Genomic DNA, 18,577 nt, shown 5'->3' with positions numbered 1-18,577 from the left:
AAGTGCTTTTGATCTACTGGGGGGAGCAAGATTGGTATATAGAGTATGGAGCTTGAGTGCCTTCAATGCTCCATTGCTAAGCAGTAACGTCAACAAGATTAAGTTCAGTTCAAGAGCTTGGGTTGGGGCTGAACTTGCAGGTGAGGAGCAAGGCCCTGGCTGTGGGGTGAGGATTACAAACAACTGTAACTACCAAACATTGACCACCACACCAAGGCAGGGATTGTGCTAGGCACTTTATGCCCTATATCAAGACTCTTCCAAACAACTGTAAGAAGTAGGTCTGTTCTCTCCCATGATGTCATTAAGAATATTGAAGCTTAAATCACTTAGCACAGCTAGAAGAGGCATAACTAAGGTTCTAACCCAGATCTCTCTGACCCTAAAACTAGAATGACCTAGTTTATCATCTAAACTGGGGCACTTTTGAAAGTGAAAAGGGGTTTGCCGTTAACAATTATGTCAGAACAATAGGCATAAACAGAATATGTTGTTGTTGTTAGGTGCCGTCAAGTCAGTTCTGACTCATAGTGACCCTATGCACAACAGAACGAAACATTGCCCGGTCCTGCGCCATCCTTACAATCGTTGTTATGCTTGAGCTCATTGCTGCAGCCACTGTGTCAGTCCACCTTGTTGAGGGTCTTCCTCTTTTCCACTGACCCTGAACTCTGCCAAGCATGATGTCCTTCTCCAGGGACTCATCCCTCCTGACAACATGTCCAAAGTATGTAAGACGCAGTCTCGCCATCCTTGCCTCTAAGGAGGATTCTGGCCACACTTCTTCCAAGACAGATTTGTTTGTTCTTTTGGCAGTCCATGGTATATTCAATATTCTTCACCAACACCACAATTCAAAGGTGTCAACTCTTCTTCGGTCTTCCTTATTCGCTGTCCAGCTAAACAAACAAAATATAGGGGCACCCTATTCAAAGCTTGTGAATGTTCTCCTTGCTGGGCCAAGCCACCTGTATATCAGAATACCTGAGATTCCAAGCAAAAGGCAGGAGCCTTCTGTCCATCTTGTTTCTGAAACTCTTTCCCAGTTGTGCTACCAGTGCTTAAGCAGCCACAGTATTACCTCCAAGATGCAGGTGTCCTGGGCATGCTTGCGCCTTCAGTGGACATAAATCAGATTACTTGGCAATCTTTTCCATGGTAAGAAAATGGCGGCTGCTGCTGTGAAAAAAAAAAAAAAATTTTTTTTTTTTTTTGCTCCTGTGAGTCTATCATTATTTCTCTAATATAGATCATTAACATTCACAGAACCTTAACTACAGCGTCTCTAACCAGCAGAGCCATAATATACAGTTTCCCCATAAATATCCATCGATGCTGGTATTCATTCTTTCTCGGAACAAGTAATTCAGCTTTTCTGGGTGAATCATTGTGTTGAGGCTCTTTCTTTCTCCCTAACTGCCGTTATTAGTGGTTGCAGAAGAATAATGAACAAACTCTAGTCTAAAAAAAAAAGAGAAAGAGATAAATGAATGACCATGGGGAATAAGAAAATATATATCAGTGATAGCCCTAACCCAAAGCATGCATAACTTGTTTTTGCGATGACTTAGAGAGGAAGGAAGGGGCTTAATATTTGCTGAGCGCTTACTAGGGGCCAGGAAGGGTGCTAAGTGCTGAGCAGGCAGTTTCTGTTTCAGAGATTCCAAAGGCTGCATTACAAACTAGTCATTTGTGAGGTTTTTAAAAACACAACTTCCTGGGCCCCATCCACAGAGATGGCAAGTGTCTTAGTTACCTAGTGCTGCCGTAACAAAAAATACCACAAGTGGGTGGCTTTAAAGAACAGAAATGTATTTTCTCACAGGACAGGAAGCTAGGAGTCCAAACTCAGGAATTGATGCCTCTGGAGGAGGTCCTTTGTTGTCTCAGCTTCTAGTAGTTGCCAGCAATCCTTGGAGTTCCTGGCTCGTAGATGCATCTGCTGTGTGTATCTGTCTTCATATGGCATCTTTTGTGTCTATTCTGTGCTTTTTATAACTCAGAAGCGATTAGGCTTAAGACCCACTCTGTGCTGGTATGGCCTCATGAACATAACCACAAAACATTACTTCCAAACAGGATCATGTCCACAGGTACAGGGGCCAGGGCTTCAATACATATTTTGAGAGGACACGATTCAATCCATATTAGTAATGCATTTATATAGATTTACAAACGTTTCCAAATGATTTTTGACTAAGTTTATCAAGTTTAATTAACATGACAACTATTATTTTCTCCATTTTATGGATAAGAAAATTTAGGTTGAAATGCTAAGGACAGTCTTCCTCTTTTTTAATGACTGTCTAAAGAAGAAAAAGAGGAAGACCCTCAAGGAGACAGATTGACACAGTGGCTGCAACAAAGGCTCAAGCATAACAATTGTAAGGATGGCACAGGACTAGGCAGTGTTTCGTTCTGCTGTACATGGGGTTACTATGAGTCGGAACCGACTCAACAGCACCTAACAACAACAGGTAAAAGGCAGAGGAAAATGAAGTCTGATTGTGAAGGGTAAACCCATGCTTCTCTGCTTGGGCATAAAGAATGTCTCCTGTTAAGGTGATGTTCACTCTCACTTTTTACAACACTTTCTCCCTTCTCAACCTCCCATTTCCTACCTATCATAGAAATCTGTCACCATATCATCATGTTTCTCTACAGCAGATTAGCGATAGTGCTGTCCTTATCTCTAGTGTTATTCTTCTCCTCTCACTGCATGCTGTCAGCCCAGTATTCTGGCCCCACCTTTACTATATTTTTTAATCACATAGTCTTGTCTCTTTAGCCATTTATTTGTTGTTGTTTCCACAGTCACCCAGGAAATTCTAGCCACTCTTACTCAGGTCATCACTATGGGATAACACTGCAGTGTGATCTGGCCATGGTCCTCCAGATGGATTGGGGTGGACTGTAGAAGGACAGGCTCACTGTACCCACTGTTGCTACTCCTTCCACAACCCTTGTCTTAAAGCATAGGTTCTCTTACACCTTTTGTTCTCTTCACTATAGCATATTGGTTGAGAGCACACATTCCAAAGCTAACCCAGTTTGGTGAAAATCCTAGCTCTGCTGCTTACTAGTTATGACCTTGGGTAAATTAATTAATCCTCGTGTGCCTCAGTTTCTTCATGGACATGCAAATGAGGACAGTAATAGCAACGTACATTTGTTGTGAGAATTAAGTGAGTTAATACATGATAGCACTTACAGTGGTGTCTGGTGTATACAGAGGAGGTTCCATTTAAGCATTAGCTGTTATTATTGCCCTTCAGGACCCTGCCTAGTCAATAAAAGATGAAGTCCCAATATCACTATTTGGTCCGTTCCTTCCTCTTCAGACCAGAATGGACTATTGTATCATCTTTACACATTTGTCAAAACCAGAAATACTGATCTCAACCGTCTGTAATGTAGCCAAGGAGATACTACTTTTAAAATGGTCTTTCATAGAACAGAAAGAGCAAAAATGTGGGTAAAGAGAGATCTCTGCTTGGAGTGTCCTCGGTAAGATCTCATCAAATATGCCACCTTTTTGCCGTAGCTACCCAGTCCTCAGAGATAAGGCGTCTAGCCCCAGAGAACAAGCAGGAAATGGAACCAGAGACCAGAGCACTGATGCCAGAGTGACAAGCATGTATTTCCCTTGTCCCTGTAGTATTACGCACAAAGATCTTTTTTTGTTTTATTTTATAGTTTCTGCAATCCTGGGAGGTTATCTTCTAGAACCAGTCTCTCTTCACTCATTCATTTTTCTGTCCAAGCATCGATTCCTTCATCCATTCTGCAAATATTGACTAGTACCCATTATGTGTCAAGCACTGTGCTAGGCACAAGTGTTATACATAGCAGACCAGGTCCTGTCTCTTACTGAGCTTACATGCCATGAGAGAAGACAGCCAACAGATAGGTAACATACAAACAGCAATAGTGCTCCAAAGAAAACAAGCAGGGCAATGTGAAAAGAACTGGGGCTGCTTCTGTATACGGGTAAATAGTCAGAAGAGATCTTTTTATGGAGATGACACCTGACACAAGGTTGGAATTATGAGAAGCGTCTGACCAGATGAGGAGTGTTCCAGGGACAAGGAAAGGCAAGAGCAAAGACCTTAAGGAAAGAATGAAGCAGTGTTAGATGAAGAAAGGGGAGAAGACCGGTGCTGACCAGATCATGGTAATAATGGGGAAAGTAGGTTGGTGGTTCAAGCCTACTCAGAGATACTTCAGAAGAAAGACCTGGTGATCTGCTTCCAAAAGGTCACAGCCTTGAAAACCCTGTAGAGCACAGTCTACTCCATAACACACAGTGAGTCTGAATTGTCTCAATGGCAACTGGTTTGTTTGGTTTGGTTTTGGTGCTGGATGAATTCAGGGAGAGATGAGGTAGCCTGATCGTAGACAGCTATAGGGACTTCGGTAAGGAGCTTAGAGTTTATCCAAGGGCAGTGGAAGACAGTGAAGGGCCCTATGCAGGGGAGTGACCTGACCTTTCTTTTTAGGATTGATTTGTTCTGTGTGGGATAAACAAAGAGACAAAAGTGGAAGGAGGAAGGAAGCTGTTGTAATAGTCTAGGCAAAAGAAGATGCTGCAGAGGAGGTTTAAAGAAACAGACAGATTTAGGAAGTGTTCTAGAGATAGAATCAGCATTTCTTAATGAAAGATCAGATGTCAAGACAGGAATCAAGAATAACTTGTATATTCAATGGCTTTTTCAGAATTCAGACAACAAGGAAAGAATGGGTTCGGGGTTATCCAGAGTTCTTTTCAACGTCTTAAGTTTGAGAAGCTGAGCAGTGTGGAATAGAGTTGTTTCACCAGTTGCTAACAACCACGGGTGGTAATGAGATCAGACTAGGCTTCAAATAGCAAGGTATGTCTCAGATTAATTGCTGCCGTTGAACCATTGATGGACTTCACTAATATATAGGACTTGAGAGCTGAGATCAAAATGTCATCCAGATATTAGATGAGTTAGCAAGGTAACACATCCCTGTTCTTAAAACTTTTTCTGGGATACCTTCACACATATACACATACTGAACATTTGAAACACAGTGAATGGACTACTACCATGTAGTAAGTATATAGTAAGTCATGCTAACACTAGGTTTCTTCTGTTCAATTTTCTACATTATTTTATAAACAAGTTAATTTATTCATTCAGGTTTTTTATTTTTTATTTATTCATTCAATGTAACTTCCTTCTATGTGCTGGCCACTGAGCTATCTAGGTATTAGGAATACAAAGATACAGCTTCCCCTACAAAAAACTTACAGTTTCTACAGGGTCATGATGGGTAGTGATGAAGAGACAAGATGATCAACCATTTTATCTGGGCATGTGTGATGCCCAGAGGCAGATCATTTAGTCTGTCCTGAGGCCCATGGAAAATTTTGAGGAAAGGTGACACTAGGCTCAATTCTCTAGGGATGTGTTACAGTTCTCCTGATGAATAAGGATGGGAAGGGCATCCAGTCAGAGGGAATACCTCGCACCAAGGACTGAGTAGAGTAAGGAATAAGCTGAGAGACCTGTTAAGAGGGGATATGAAATTATGTTACCAAGTTATAGTCACTCAGAGATCATAGTTGAGGGTAATATGCTTCCAGATTTCCTCTGGATGTCAAACCTCTTGGCTGTTTTCCAAGTCTAGTCTCTTGGTGAACACCTCATTTGATCTTTGGAGCCCTATGAAGTACTCTTTCTGTCACTGTTTTACAGATGAGCAGGCTATGGTTTCCTTGGGGAATCAGTTTCCTTGTAAAACGCGAGCCAGGTGAGATGGTTCCTCTGCCCTAACGTAGCGTTGTCACCTCACAAGCTCTGCAGCTGTGAGAGGAATCGTGATGAGATGGACAGGACTAGACCAGGAGTTGGGAACTTTGGGTTTCATCTCAGCACTGCCATAATGTCAGTTAGCATGGTTTTGAACAAGTTGGAAGCCTCAGTTTCTTCCTCTGGAAAAAAAAAAAAAGTATATTTCAATTGTATCAGAGATCTCTATGGTCCCTTCTAGCTCTATTACTCTGCAATTCTGCAATTCATAAAACAGTTCAAAGTGCCACCAAATAGGGGCTACAAAACCATCATATACCGAAAGAACACTCCATTGGATTGTTGACTTAATATATGACACAAATAAGCAGACCCTTATGGAGGCCTTATGATGTGTCAGGCACCATGCTAAGCTATTTCTATAAATCTTATCCTTTTAATCTTCCACATGGTCTTGTGAGGTAGATAGTTCCCCAGTTGACAATCAAGGAAAATTCAAGCAATGGATAAACTAGTTGAATTCTGCTTATATAAAAACGGAATTTTTGCTTTAGTTGTTCACAATGGAATTGCCTTCAGTCCTGTGAATGGCATTGCAGCAGAGAAAATGGTACGTGCTCCATGAAGATGGTGGTCCTCTGGCTGTGACACTCTGACTTGAATGAGTGTTCCCCAAGTTCCCTAACTTGACTGCTGCAGCCCAGAAAAAGGGCAGCATCTTCATCTTCACCAGGTAGGCACGGTGCCCTGCACATACTGGGCATCCAGGAGCAGTTTGTTAATTATTAAGTGAATGTCTGGAGGCTTCAGTCCAGGGATGAAGAGGCGAATGAGGAAATAAGCCCCTGAGTATGTAAGAACTGCATTCCTCCAGAGAAGAAAAGGAAAACATTTTGTACGCAATGGCTGTCAGAGCAGCCGCCAAAGTCCCCTGACTATTTTTTTTCCTTTGCTGTGACATCTCTCCATTTGGATTTCCTCTGGTTTGCCCCACACCCAGCCTCAGCCTCTGCTCCTCTCGCTTGATTTCCACTCCATCCAATATTTCTTGTTACCATTTGAATACCATCTGGACCACAGTAGTAGCCTCTCTGAGAGACGCACAGCAGCGAAGAAAGAGATGACTGCCTCCCTGAGCAGCTTCCCCTGCCCTCCTCCCCGACATGTATGCCGATCCTGTCAGGCTGCTGACAGGAGCCAATTTCACATTAGTGCGGTTCTAATTCACTCCCTCTTCAAAGTGCTGAACCGATGCCAAACCTTGTTAAGAGTTTTGAGAAATCCTTGAATTCTTGCTAATGTGGAAAACGAATAACAGATTCTTAAAAAAAGAAGGGAGAAAGGAACAGATCATTAAAAACAAATAATTACAAGCTTTGGGAAATCATTCCCCTTAGGTTTATAATTTTTTTTTATTTTTTCTGTACATTCATACCTGTACAGGTCTGTTTGTTCTTTGGAAAGTCATGAAAGTATCAGGGCCATCTTGGAACCTGTCACCTACTCTGACGAAGGTGCTAAAGGAGGGAACGAGTTGCCATTGAGTCAAGTCTGACTCATGGTGACCTCACGTGTGTCAGAGTAGAGCTGCATCCCGTAGGGTTTTCGTGCCTATGACCTTTCAGAAGCAGACCACCAAGCTTTTTTCCGAGGCATTTCTGGTGGACTCAAACTTCCAGCCTTTCAGTTAGCAGCTGAATTCTTAACTGTTTGGCCCCCCCACCCAAAACAAACAAACAAACCTGTTGCCGTGGAGTCGGTTTTGACTCACAGCGACCTATAGGACAGAGTAGACCTGCCCCATAGGGTTTCCAAGGAGTGTCTGGTGAATTTGAACTGCTGACCTTTTGGTTAGCAGCCGAGCTCTTAACCACTGCACCACCAGAGCTCCTTGTGCCACCCAGGGACTACTACATTCTAAAATCACCCTTGTCAAATATCAAATCTTTGGGATGTGATCAAGTGTTGAGACCAGAATTTAGTGCCCGGTAAGCTTCTCCAATTATATGAATGTGCGGTCATTTCCACTGGGCTTTCCTGGAGACCCACAAATATGTTGGTGTTTGCAGTGTTTCTTCTTCATTCCCTTCCCTGGCTCTGTCACCACAGAAATGGCTGTATCATCGTCTCTCCTGATGATCACTATTCACTATCCTTATGACAACAGCAGTGCCACCATCAAATGCCAACACCCCTACTCCGCCATCATCAAAACCTCTGCTGCTTCCAGCTTCTTGGCACCTTAAGGTTGGGTTGGGCGCCCTGTGTTTTATAATGAAGACAACAGTAGTAGTGAATCATGAATCACGTCATTACTCTGAACCAGCCATTTTATACTAGAGGCTGTACATGAATTATCTCATTTATAACACCATTCAATGTATGATAATTGCCTCTTTTCTGTTTCCCTCACAAGAAGTAGAAAAGGACTCTGTCTTTTCATAGTTGCTCAATAAGTAAATGTGGAGTGAGTGAGTGACTGATGACCACCATCTTATTACAGCCATCTATACCACCACCACCACCACCTTCCCTCCAAGCACTAGTGCTCTCATTTCTGAGGCATCACAATCAGCATCCCCTTTTCTTTGTCACTATTACTGAGAACAGATTTATTTACATACTGGTATCTCACTGAATAATCATCATTGGCCTGCAAATAGTGCCATCGTCGTCCTTGTATATCTTCAGGAAAATATTGGATGTGTTTTGGAGAATCTGGGCATAAACACATGACGTTGCCATCTGCATTATAAAAATAGGTGTACAACGATGACTGCCCTGAACCCCTGAGGGAACATGAGAGCAGTGGGATGCAGACCCCAAATTCTCATAAAAAGACCAGACTTAATGGTCTGACTGAGACTAGAAGGATCCTGGTGGTCATGGCCCCCAGACCTTCTGTTGGCCCAGGACAGGAACCATTCCCGAAGCCAACTCTTCAGACATGGATTGGACTGAACAATGGGTTGGAGAGGGATGCTGGTGAGGAGTGAGCCTCTTGGATCAGGTGGACACTTGAGACTATGTTGGCATCTCCTGCCTGGAGTGGAGATGAGAGGGTAGAGGGGGTTAGAAGCTGATGAAATGGATACAAAAAGAGAGAGTGGAAGGAGGGAGTGGGCTGTATCATTAGGGGAAGAGTAATTGGAAGCATGTACTAAGGTGTATATAAGTTTTTGTGTGAGAGACTGACTTGTAAACTTTCATTTAAAGCACAATAAAAATTATTTAAAAAATAAAATAGGTTTACAAGATGGAAGGGAAGGAAGTGGGGTAGGTGGAGTGATGGGGCTGACTCCCAGAACTGTCCAGTCTTGTGAGTGTTAAAAACTGGGGAAAAGGACCAGGAGCAGCAACTGGCTTTCACTAAGTGCCTGCTCTCTGAAGACCATATTACACCTTCAGCTCGTCCTCCAGATGAGTTTACCCTTTCTCTGGACCAGCGTTTGCCAAACTTTTGCTGTGACCTGGGACTTGCCTACCCTCATCTACAAATCAAATAATCCCATGGCTATTTTTTCTTTTCCTTTCCTTTCCTCTCCTTCTCTTCCTATCCTAGCCCTTCCCTCTTTCCTCTCCCCATCCCTACCATTCCCTTCCCTCTTCTTCTTACCCCTTTTCTCCCCATCCCTTCTCCCTTTCTCTCCCCTCCTCTTCCCTTCACAATCCCTTTCCTTCATAATTTTGAAAAGGAACTGCCATGCATTGAGGTTTTACTCTGCCAGTTGCTGCGCAATTTATTTTCATATATATCAGTCGCCTCATCTCTTCCTCTCAGCAACTCACATTGTAAGTATCGTTATCTTCATTTTACAGAAGAAAAAAACTGAGGCTCAGAGTGAAGAGATTTACCCAAGGAAATGCCAATGATGGAACAGCAACTTGAACTCAAAGTTGATGTTTCCAACATCTCTCTTTCTCCTCCCTCCCTCCGCCCCAAACATCACATTTCTCGCTTTAAAAGTACCCAGCGTTTTCAAAGGCAAGCATTGGTTTTCTTGAAGTTGACTTAAAGATAGGAAGGTCAAGAAGCAGGAGTCAGATTGCTTAGTCACAGCCAACCCCTGCTTATTTGCATCAGTCCTTTCAGGTCAGCTCAGTGCCCTGACCTTTGTCCACTGGGTTCTGTCTTTCTTGCATTGCCCAAATGAAAAACCCACAAATTCCTTTCACCACCAAGCCCATCCTGACTCTCCCTTGTGTATTAAGAAAGGGTGTTCTGAGAAACAGCTTGATTCTTAGGAACCCAAGCCTATCTGTCTCTTACAAACCAGATATAAATATTTCACTGTTGAAGGCTTTATGGATATCCTTGAATATGCCTCAGGGAAGATTAACTTTCATTGTAAGATCTAAACATTTTCCTCTACCCCCAAGCTTCTAGACAACCTTGGGGACCCTCCTGAAATGGTAGCTGAGGGAAAGGGGACTGCAAAAATGAGGCCCAGCTTTGAGTAATTAGAGGTAACTTTTCAGTCATTACAGGGACAAATCTTCAGAGCAGTACCAATTTCTCTATAAGATCAAGGCATTGAGTCCAGCAAGACCATGGAGCCACAAATCTCAATAGGCCTGGCACATTTTGGTATTAAATACAATTCCATTTTATTTGAATGATGATGATACTGAAGGGTTTCTACTAAAACATGAATCTTAACTTCCTTTAAAAAGCTCTGCAAATATTCTGGCTCTGTCTTATCTCAGGCAATGAAAAAATCTTTTCTATCAAGGAGTGGAAGTTTGCTGGCTTTGCAAACTGAATTTTGTTTCATGGTACTGTCTAGACATAGCAAAAGATTCAATTCTTCCATAGAAATTTCCCAGTCAATGCAAACATAGGATGTTTTTTCTTATCGTACTTTAGATGAAGGTTTACAAAGCAAACTAGCTTCTCATTAAACAATTAATATACATACTGTTTTGTGACATTGGCTGCCAACACTGTGACATGTCAACACTCTCCCCTTCTTAACCTTAGGTTCCCCATTACCAGCTTTCCTGTCCTCTCCTCCTGCCTTCTCGTCCTTGCTCTTGGGCTGGTGTGTCCATTTAGTCTCATTTTGCTTTCTGGGCCTGTGTAATCTTTGGCTGAAGGGTGAACCTCAGGAGTGACTTCATTACTGAGCTGAAAGGGCCTCTGGGGTCCATAGTCTTGGAGTTTCTCCAGTCTCTGACAGACAAGTAAGTCTGGTGTGTGTGTGTGTGTGTGTGTGTGTGTGTGTGTGTGTGTGTGTGTGTGTGTGTGTGTGACAGACAAGTAAGTCTGGTGTGTGTGTGTGTGTGTGAGAGAGTTAGAATTTCTCCAGCTCTGTCTGGGACCCTCTATTGTGATTCCTGTTAGAGCAGTCGGTGGTGGTAGCCAGGTACCATCTAGTTGTGCTGGACTCAGTCTGGTGGAGGCTGTGGTAGTTGTGGTCCATTAGTCCTTTGAATTTTTTTTTTTCCCCTTAATAGATGAGAATATATAAGGAAAGGGGTATGTTTTGCATTTAAAAAGTATCCAGTCAGCCAGAAGCTTTGAATTTTTAAATATATATTATCTATAGCTGTATTGAAAATTTTAAAATATATATTATCTAAAAACCAAAAAAAAAAAAACCAAACCCACTGCCATCGAGTCAATTCCAACTCATAGCAACCCTACGGGACAGTGTAGGACTGCCCCATAGAGTTTCCAAGGAGCGCCTGATGAATTCGAACTGCCGACCTTTTGGTTAGCAGCTGTAGCACTTAACCACTATGCTACCAGAGTTTCCGTGTAGCTGTGTCAAAAACCCTAGTGGCATAGTGGTTAAAAGCTACAGCTGCTAATCGAAAGTTCAGCAGTTCAAATCCATATGGGGCAGTTCTACTCTGTCCTACAGGGTCGCTATGAGTCAGAATTGACAGCAACAGATGTGGTTTTTTTTTTTTTAATAGCTGTGTCATCCAATGCGATTGCCAGTAACCTTTTATGGCTATTTAAATTTAACTTAATTAAAACTAAATAAAATAAAAAATTCAATTCCCCAGTCACACTAGACGTACTTCAGGTGCTCAGTAGGCACACGTGGCTACTGACTGCCATATTAGACAGCGCAGATATAGAGCCTTTCCACTATTACAGGAAGTTCTCTTAGACAGCGCTGCTCCAGAAAGAAATCAGTTGTTAATATCATAGCTTCCATTCTCCATCTCCATCTTTCCCCACCCCCTTTGTTCTTCAGTTGCCAAATGGTTTTTCCTGCCTCTCTCTGCCAAAAAGTAGGAAAGTGACTGTTAACTCTTGGCTAAAGGTGATAAAAAAAAAAAAAAGGTGATAGCATAAACTCCTAGATACCCCCGAGGGAATTAGTCTTCATTAGCACAGGTCTTCCTTGTTTAAGTCACTCACCAGGGAAAGGTACGTGCATTCAAATCTCTGGAATCACTAGGTGTTCTTAATAGTACCCACCTTAGTGCAGTTACAAATCACTTAAATTAATCCATTTCTCCTGGGCCTTCTAAATGGATAATTGAATTCATTCCTTTGCATCATGGTCTGAGTTTAGATGAAGAAGTTTTGTGTTCTCCCTGCCCCGCTCCTCTCCCACCCCCAAGCTAGAATGATTATGCATAGTGGCTAGAGTCTGAGCCTCCGGAGAGTGGGCAGCATGTATTATTCATCTTTGTATCTTCAATGCTTACCCAGGGTATGGCATGTGGGAAGCACCCAGTGAATGTTTGTTGAAGAAATTAATTAATCAATTAGGTAATCAATCACGATGCCTTTGGTTTTCCCGGTTGGACTTTCACTAATTATTCCTACAGAGTTCATTCCCCAGCACAGTGATTCACAAATCCTCCTGCTCGTTAGAATCACTTGGGGAGCTTTGAAAAGCTACTGATGCTGGGGCCCCACAGTAGACAAATTGAATTAAAATCGATGAGGGTGGGGCTCAGGTGTGAGCAATTTTTGTAAAAGCCCCCCAACTGATTACATTGTGCAACCAGGGGCGAGGCCCACTGCAAATGTCTGATTTTGCAGCCTTAAGGAAGTTCCCACCCTTTTTGACAGTTTCACCCCCAAGTTCCGTCTCATCCTCTATCCTTTCTCCTGCAACAGTCACATGAATCTGGTCTGAATAATCTCTTTACTCAGTTATGGGGTTATAGTGTCCCCCTGCTTCAAAGAGAGATTGGAGAAAGATAAACTTCTGCAGAAGCCTCTTTCAAGGTCTTAATGAAGCTTTAGCCTAGAAGAGCCAATCCAAATAAAAAATTTATATTGCAACATTGCATAAAAATCTCTATCTTTAAATTCCCTCACTGGAAGCTTAAGTAGGGAGTAAATCTGATATCATCTTGAGTGTTTAAAATCAGAATGCAAATCTGTATGCATGCTATGGTAGTAAGTATGAAAAATATAATAAAAAACAAATTTTTTTTTTTAAGTATGAAAAATACAACTATCAGGGAAAAAAAAAAGATAAATGAACTAAAACTCTTGTGGTAATTGTGGGTAAAACAAGTTTGGGGTTGTAGGGAGACTAGGGAGTGGGTTTCTGGTCCTGCTCATGAGACCAGAATCAACCCAGAAAGAATGCTCTGGTAGAAAGGGTGTTACTGAAGGTTGCCCCAGGCAGAAACACGGAGGGGGAAGGGAGCTCCAAGAACTGATTGAGCCCCAGTGAGGACAGTAGGGTAACCACAAGCAGCAGGTACAATAGGTATGAATGGGAAGAGGGTCATCAGGCAAGACTGCAGCCAGGAGAGAGAAGAGAGGGAGAAGATGAGGCCAAGAATGGATTGATCGATAAAGAGAGCCAAAAAGTTCTGTTACATGCTATGGCATAGATGAACCTTAAAAACATTATGTCAAACTCAGAAGGACAAATACTGTGTGATTCCACTTATATGAAATATCTAAAACAGGAAATGCAGGGACAGAAGTTTATCATTGGTCACCAGGACCAGTGGGAGGGAAAAATGGGGAGTTATTGCATAAGAGGAGACCTGGTGGCACACTGGTTAAGAGTTTGGCTACTAACCAAAAGGTCAGTAGTTCGAAGCCACCAGCCATTCCTTGGAAACCCCTGGGGTAGTTCTACTCTGTCATATAGGGTCACTGTGAGTCAGAACTGACTCGATAGCACTGTGAGTCAGAACTGACTCGATAGTGACAGCAACTAAAGGGCACTAAGTTTCTCTTGAGGGTTATGAAGAACCGAGGTAATGGAAATGGATACTGGTGATGGTTACACAACACATTGAATGTAATTAATGTCATAGATTTGTACACTTAAAAATTGTTAAAATGGGAAGTGTTCAGTTATTTATATTTGACCACAATTAAAAAAAAATTAAAGTAGATAGAAGGGTGAGGACTTGGGCAGGGAAGACCAGGAAGAATCGGAGCATCCTTTTACACAGGATCTGGCCTGCGCTCTCGGGTGGGGATGGTTTCTAAAGAGGGTACAGGCTGGACTTTTGTTTCTGCTTCCTCTTTATTTTTCTTAATATCATATAATGGTAGTTTCCTAACATTAAAAAAATGTGTGCATGTGTATTGCTAAAATGAGCCAAGAGAAATAGGATTTTTTTTTTAATTAACAATAGCTACTATTTTTTTTTTTACTATTTATTTTATTGGGAAACCCTGGTGGCGTAGTTATTAAGTGCTACGGCTGCTAACCAAAAGGTGGGCAGTTCAAATCCACCAGGCGCTCCTTGGAAACTCTATGGGGCAGTTCTACTCTGTCCTATAGGGTCACTATGAGTCAGAATCGACTCGACGGCAGTGGGTTTGGTTTGGTTTTGACTATTTATTGAGCATCTACTATGTGCCAAACACCCAACAAGGCTTTGCTTTACTCCTCTCAATAAACCTGAAATGTTGTCATCATGACCACCCCCACTTTAAAGATGAGAAAGCTGAGGCCAGTTAATTTGCCCAGCGTCGTACGGACAAGTGACATAGCCAGGCTCAAACAGATGCATTTGTTCACACGCCCAGACCAAGCTTCATCTGAAATTATGGAAATTGCTTCACTGGGCCTCAGCCCCACACCTCAACAAAGGCCACCTCTTCTGTCACCAGGAAAGTGACAGACCCATGCCGACGCTGGTTATCCTCCCACATTTTCATTATGTGGGACATGGTGGGGGTTTTTATGAGATTCCACCACAGGCTGTTTTTCAAATTTATTTAATTCATCCATCATGCTCTGAAGCCATTTGCTTTTTTATATTGGACAGATGTAATGAGATTTTGGACACTAAAAAATGTTTTTATTAAAAGTTATGACCCAGAGCTAGTTGGTAGGGGCTCTGCCATAAATCCCCAGAAGTGTGTGCATTTATAAAGGGTGTAGCGATGTAACCTTAACCTTTTAGGCCACACCATAGATTACAGGATCACTTAGACTAATGTTGTCCCACCACCTCTCCCCACCTCTGGCCAAATAATAATAATAATTTATGTGGTCACTTCATGTGATGGCTTCTTCTCTCAGCCAAAGTTGACTCATGGCAAACCAGTGCCACAGGAAGAAGGTAGTTGATGACAGGGATCGTTAGTGGTTGGCCTGAAAGCCCTACTGTGGTTGGCATGGGCACAGTGCATTCTACTCTGCTCTGCGCCTCCGTGATTGGGGCTGAGGCGAAGTAACAGTCACCTTTTTAATGGACAAGGTGAAAGCGATTTCTTGCAAATTAGGAGTGTAATGGGGCTATGGGTGATAGTTTCCTCATTCCTCCGTTGCCAAAGGGAAGCTCTCCTCAAAATTAGGAAATGACATAATTATTTACGTTCACGCATAACTCCATTCTTTTGTCAATATTAGCCAATTTATATCATTGTCTTACTACTTGGAAATCATCCAAAGAATAATTAGCTTGTGCATATAGACCAAAACGTGGTCTGTCTGTGTGTGTATAAAATTTTATATGTGTATATATATATATATAGAATGTGTATATAATATTATCTATATATATGTATGTGTGTGTGTAACATTTTTATATATAATGTTGTAAACAATAAAAAGATTAACGAAACAATTGAATTTGGCCATCCACTAGCTAGTTTTAAAACATGCGTTGATTTATACATGTTTGAACATCTCCTGTGTGCCAGACACTCAGAGCTGCTAAGGATTCAGGAATAAATAAGATGTGGTCCCTGCTTGAGGGAGCTCACAGTTTTATAGGCACAAATACTGTGTTAAGGGGCCTTAGAGGAGTATTTTCAGCTCAGAGGATCAAGGAAAGCTTCATGGAAGAGGTGACTTTTCAACTAGGTTTTGTAGTCTTTGGTGGGCTTTGAGTTGTGCTGAGATGGGGAGAAGAGCATTTCAAGCCGCGAGGCCAGTATGCACAAAAGCACACGTACGAAACTAGCTGTTCAGCGGCTGCTCAAAGAGTTAAGTTTGGCTAAGGCACTCGATAACATTTTTTGTCCTTTTAAAAGAAAAATCTCCAATGTGAACTTCATGCTTTTGTCTGCATCCACTGTTGAGAGTGCTCTGGTAATGTCCATAAGTGCAGGGAGATGGACTTTGAGCTTACAAGTTCACCATTGCTGTATTTCTTAATCAGGCTTGTGTTTTATCATCTGCTTGTGCAGGAAGCGTACTCCAGCATTTTCACAGTACGTTGGCAACGGCTCCCACCTACTGAGGCCGTGGGAGTGTAAACCACAGATACCGTCATCATTAAACTCATAAATCCATGTCATTTGTGTGTCACTAACTTCATCCGCATTCATCATCCCTTCCACTTTCAGAATGGCTGTCCATTTGAAGATTTTGAAGATCGGTTTGCAGCAGCCTCCCCGGTAAGAATGAGGGCCTGTCTGGTTAACTGTTTCATGTCATTATCTCATCGTTGCATTTCATGCTCATGAGTCATGCCTTGTGGTTACAGAACAGAAACCTACTGGTGGACTTTGGTGAGATTCTTGAGGCAACAAAGGTAAGATCTGAAGGCTCGTGTTAAATGAGGGTGTTCTGATCATTCTCGTGTGTTCCACATTGCCTTCATTCAGCTTGCTCTGTTCCAGGAGGTGCCTCTTTCACTGTTCAAGTGAGGACTGTCAGTGAGCCCCACAGTGAAGGCAGATAATTTAAGAGCATGTGTACACGTGTGTGAGAGAGAGTGTGTGTGATCTTTTCATTTGACACATAATTTTCAAGCCCCTGCTGTGTGCCAGGCATTCTGATAGATGCTGGAGATACAGCAGAAAGGAGGATAGAGCCCCTGTCCACAAGGAGCTCGTAGTCTAACACAGTATGCATGGACTGGGATGGGATAGAGTAATATAGCCCTGTATAGTATAACAGAGTATAGCAGGGATTCATACGTGTACACAGGATGTCCTAAGTGCACCATCAGGGAGTAAACCCAGGCAAGGCTTTTATTTCCTTTGTATGCCCTGGTACAGGTGTACTGGTTTTCAGCCAGTGTTTGTTCAGATCGGTTGATTCACATGCCAGCAAATATGATGACCCCTGGGGAGTGCAGGGAAACCCTGGTAGCATAGTGGTTAAGAGCCACAGCTGCTAACCAAAAGGCTGGCAGTTCAAATCTACCAAGTGCTCCTTGGAAACCTTATGGGGCAGTTCTACTCTGTCCTTTAGGGTCACTATGAGTTGGAATTGACTGAATGACAACGCATTTTGGGGAGTACAAAGTGTTTTGGGAGCCTCTAGGACAGTGGTCCTTAATCTTGGCTGCCAATTAGAATCACCTGGAGAGCTTTTAAAGTCCCCATGACTAGGATGTACCCAGGCCTCTGTGCTTTTAAAGGTTTCCCCAGGTGATTTCAGTGTTTATCTGAGGGCGAGAGCCACAGGTCCAGGAGTATCACAGCGGCATACTGGCAGTGGGATGGGGTACAAATTGAGTTAGGAAACACTTCCCAGGGGGGAAATATCTTCTAGTTTATATCCCAGAGGATGGGTGAGAAGGCCAGTATGGGAAGGAAAGAATGTTCTAGGTAGGAGGAGGAACTTGTGCTAAGGCCCTGAGGTGGCCTCTCCTTTCTTAATCTACTGTGCTTCTCTCCTTCATGACACTGCCTTGAATGTTTCTGTAAGTCTGTCTTTCCATAAAACAGCAAGATCACGAGAGTGGGAATGTGCCTTACTTACCTCAGTATCCTCTGCTCTTGGCACGGGAGCTGATGCACAATAGGGGTTCCATACATTTTCTGAATGAAAGGGACCAGGGCACTCCTGATGCCAAAACAGAGGGAATAAGTCTGTGAGAATATGCTCTGGGGGGTCAACCAGTGACATCTCAGCCTTCATCAATGAGACTTTCAGAATTTCTCCATAGGAAGGGCCTGGGGCAACAGACTAGTTAAAGGAAGAACTAGGAGACTAAGCTTGAAACAGGAGTTGTACAGCATTCCAGATATTTTTGGGCAACTGTCAATTGTTTTCTCAAGAATGGCTGGGGAGGAGGGGGCAGGCCTGACAGTGATACTGAGGTACTTCCCCCTCAACCTCTAAGCTATTTTTCATCACCTTCCCTGGTGTGGGCAGCTTCCATTATTCCTCTGCTTCCTCCTAGAAAATACCCCGGGACCTAAAGACAGAACAAAATGTGTCACCTACAGCTACCTCTCCCTCTACCTGCAGACATTGGAAATGTCAGTAGTGAAAGGCCTTACTCTTGGGCAAGTAGGCATCTTGAGCTGACGGTCCAGTTGACTTTATTTTGTATGGACATGCTTCATGGCAACCCCCTTAGGAACCTTAGCCTCTGGTTAGAGGGTATTGTGAAGCTGGACTTCTACCACTTAGGAAGGCTAACTAAGATTTTGTAAAGTGACA

At 42.7% G+C, this 18,577-nt stretch overlaps 1 protein-coding gene across 1 annotated transcript in view; it reads left to right on the top strand.

The window, feature by feature from the left end:
• The window catches only part of DAB1 (DAB adaptor protein 1), a 449,435-nt gene that overhangs the window by 411,491 nt on the left and 19,367 nt on the right, over positions 1-18,577 (top strand). Inside the window, exons 8-9 of the mRNA XM_023549549.2 lie at positions 16,525-16,575; positions 16,665-16,712. Of these exons, the coding sequence (XP_023405317.2) occupies positions 16,525-16,575; positions 16,665-16,712 (99 nt within the window). The remainder of the gene's footprint in view (positions 1-16,524; positions 16,576-16,664; positions 16,713-18,577) is intronic.

This window comes from Loxodonta africana, chromosome 3 (genome assembly GCF_030014295.1).
Source record: "Loxodonta africana isolate mLoxAfr1 chromosome 3, mLoxAfr1.hap2, whole genome shotgun sequence".
Classification (NCBI taxonomy): Eukaryota; Metazoa; Chordata; class Mammalia; order Proboscidea; family Elephantidae; genus Loxodonta; species Loxodonta africana.
Note: the sequence above shows the minus strand (reverse complement) of the source record. Positions and strands in the feature narration are given on the sequence as shown.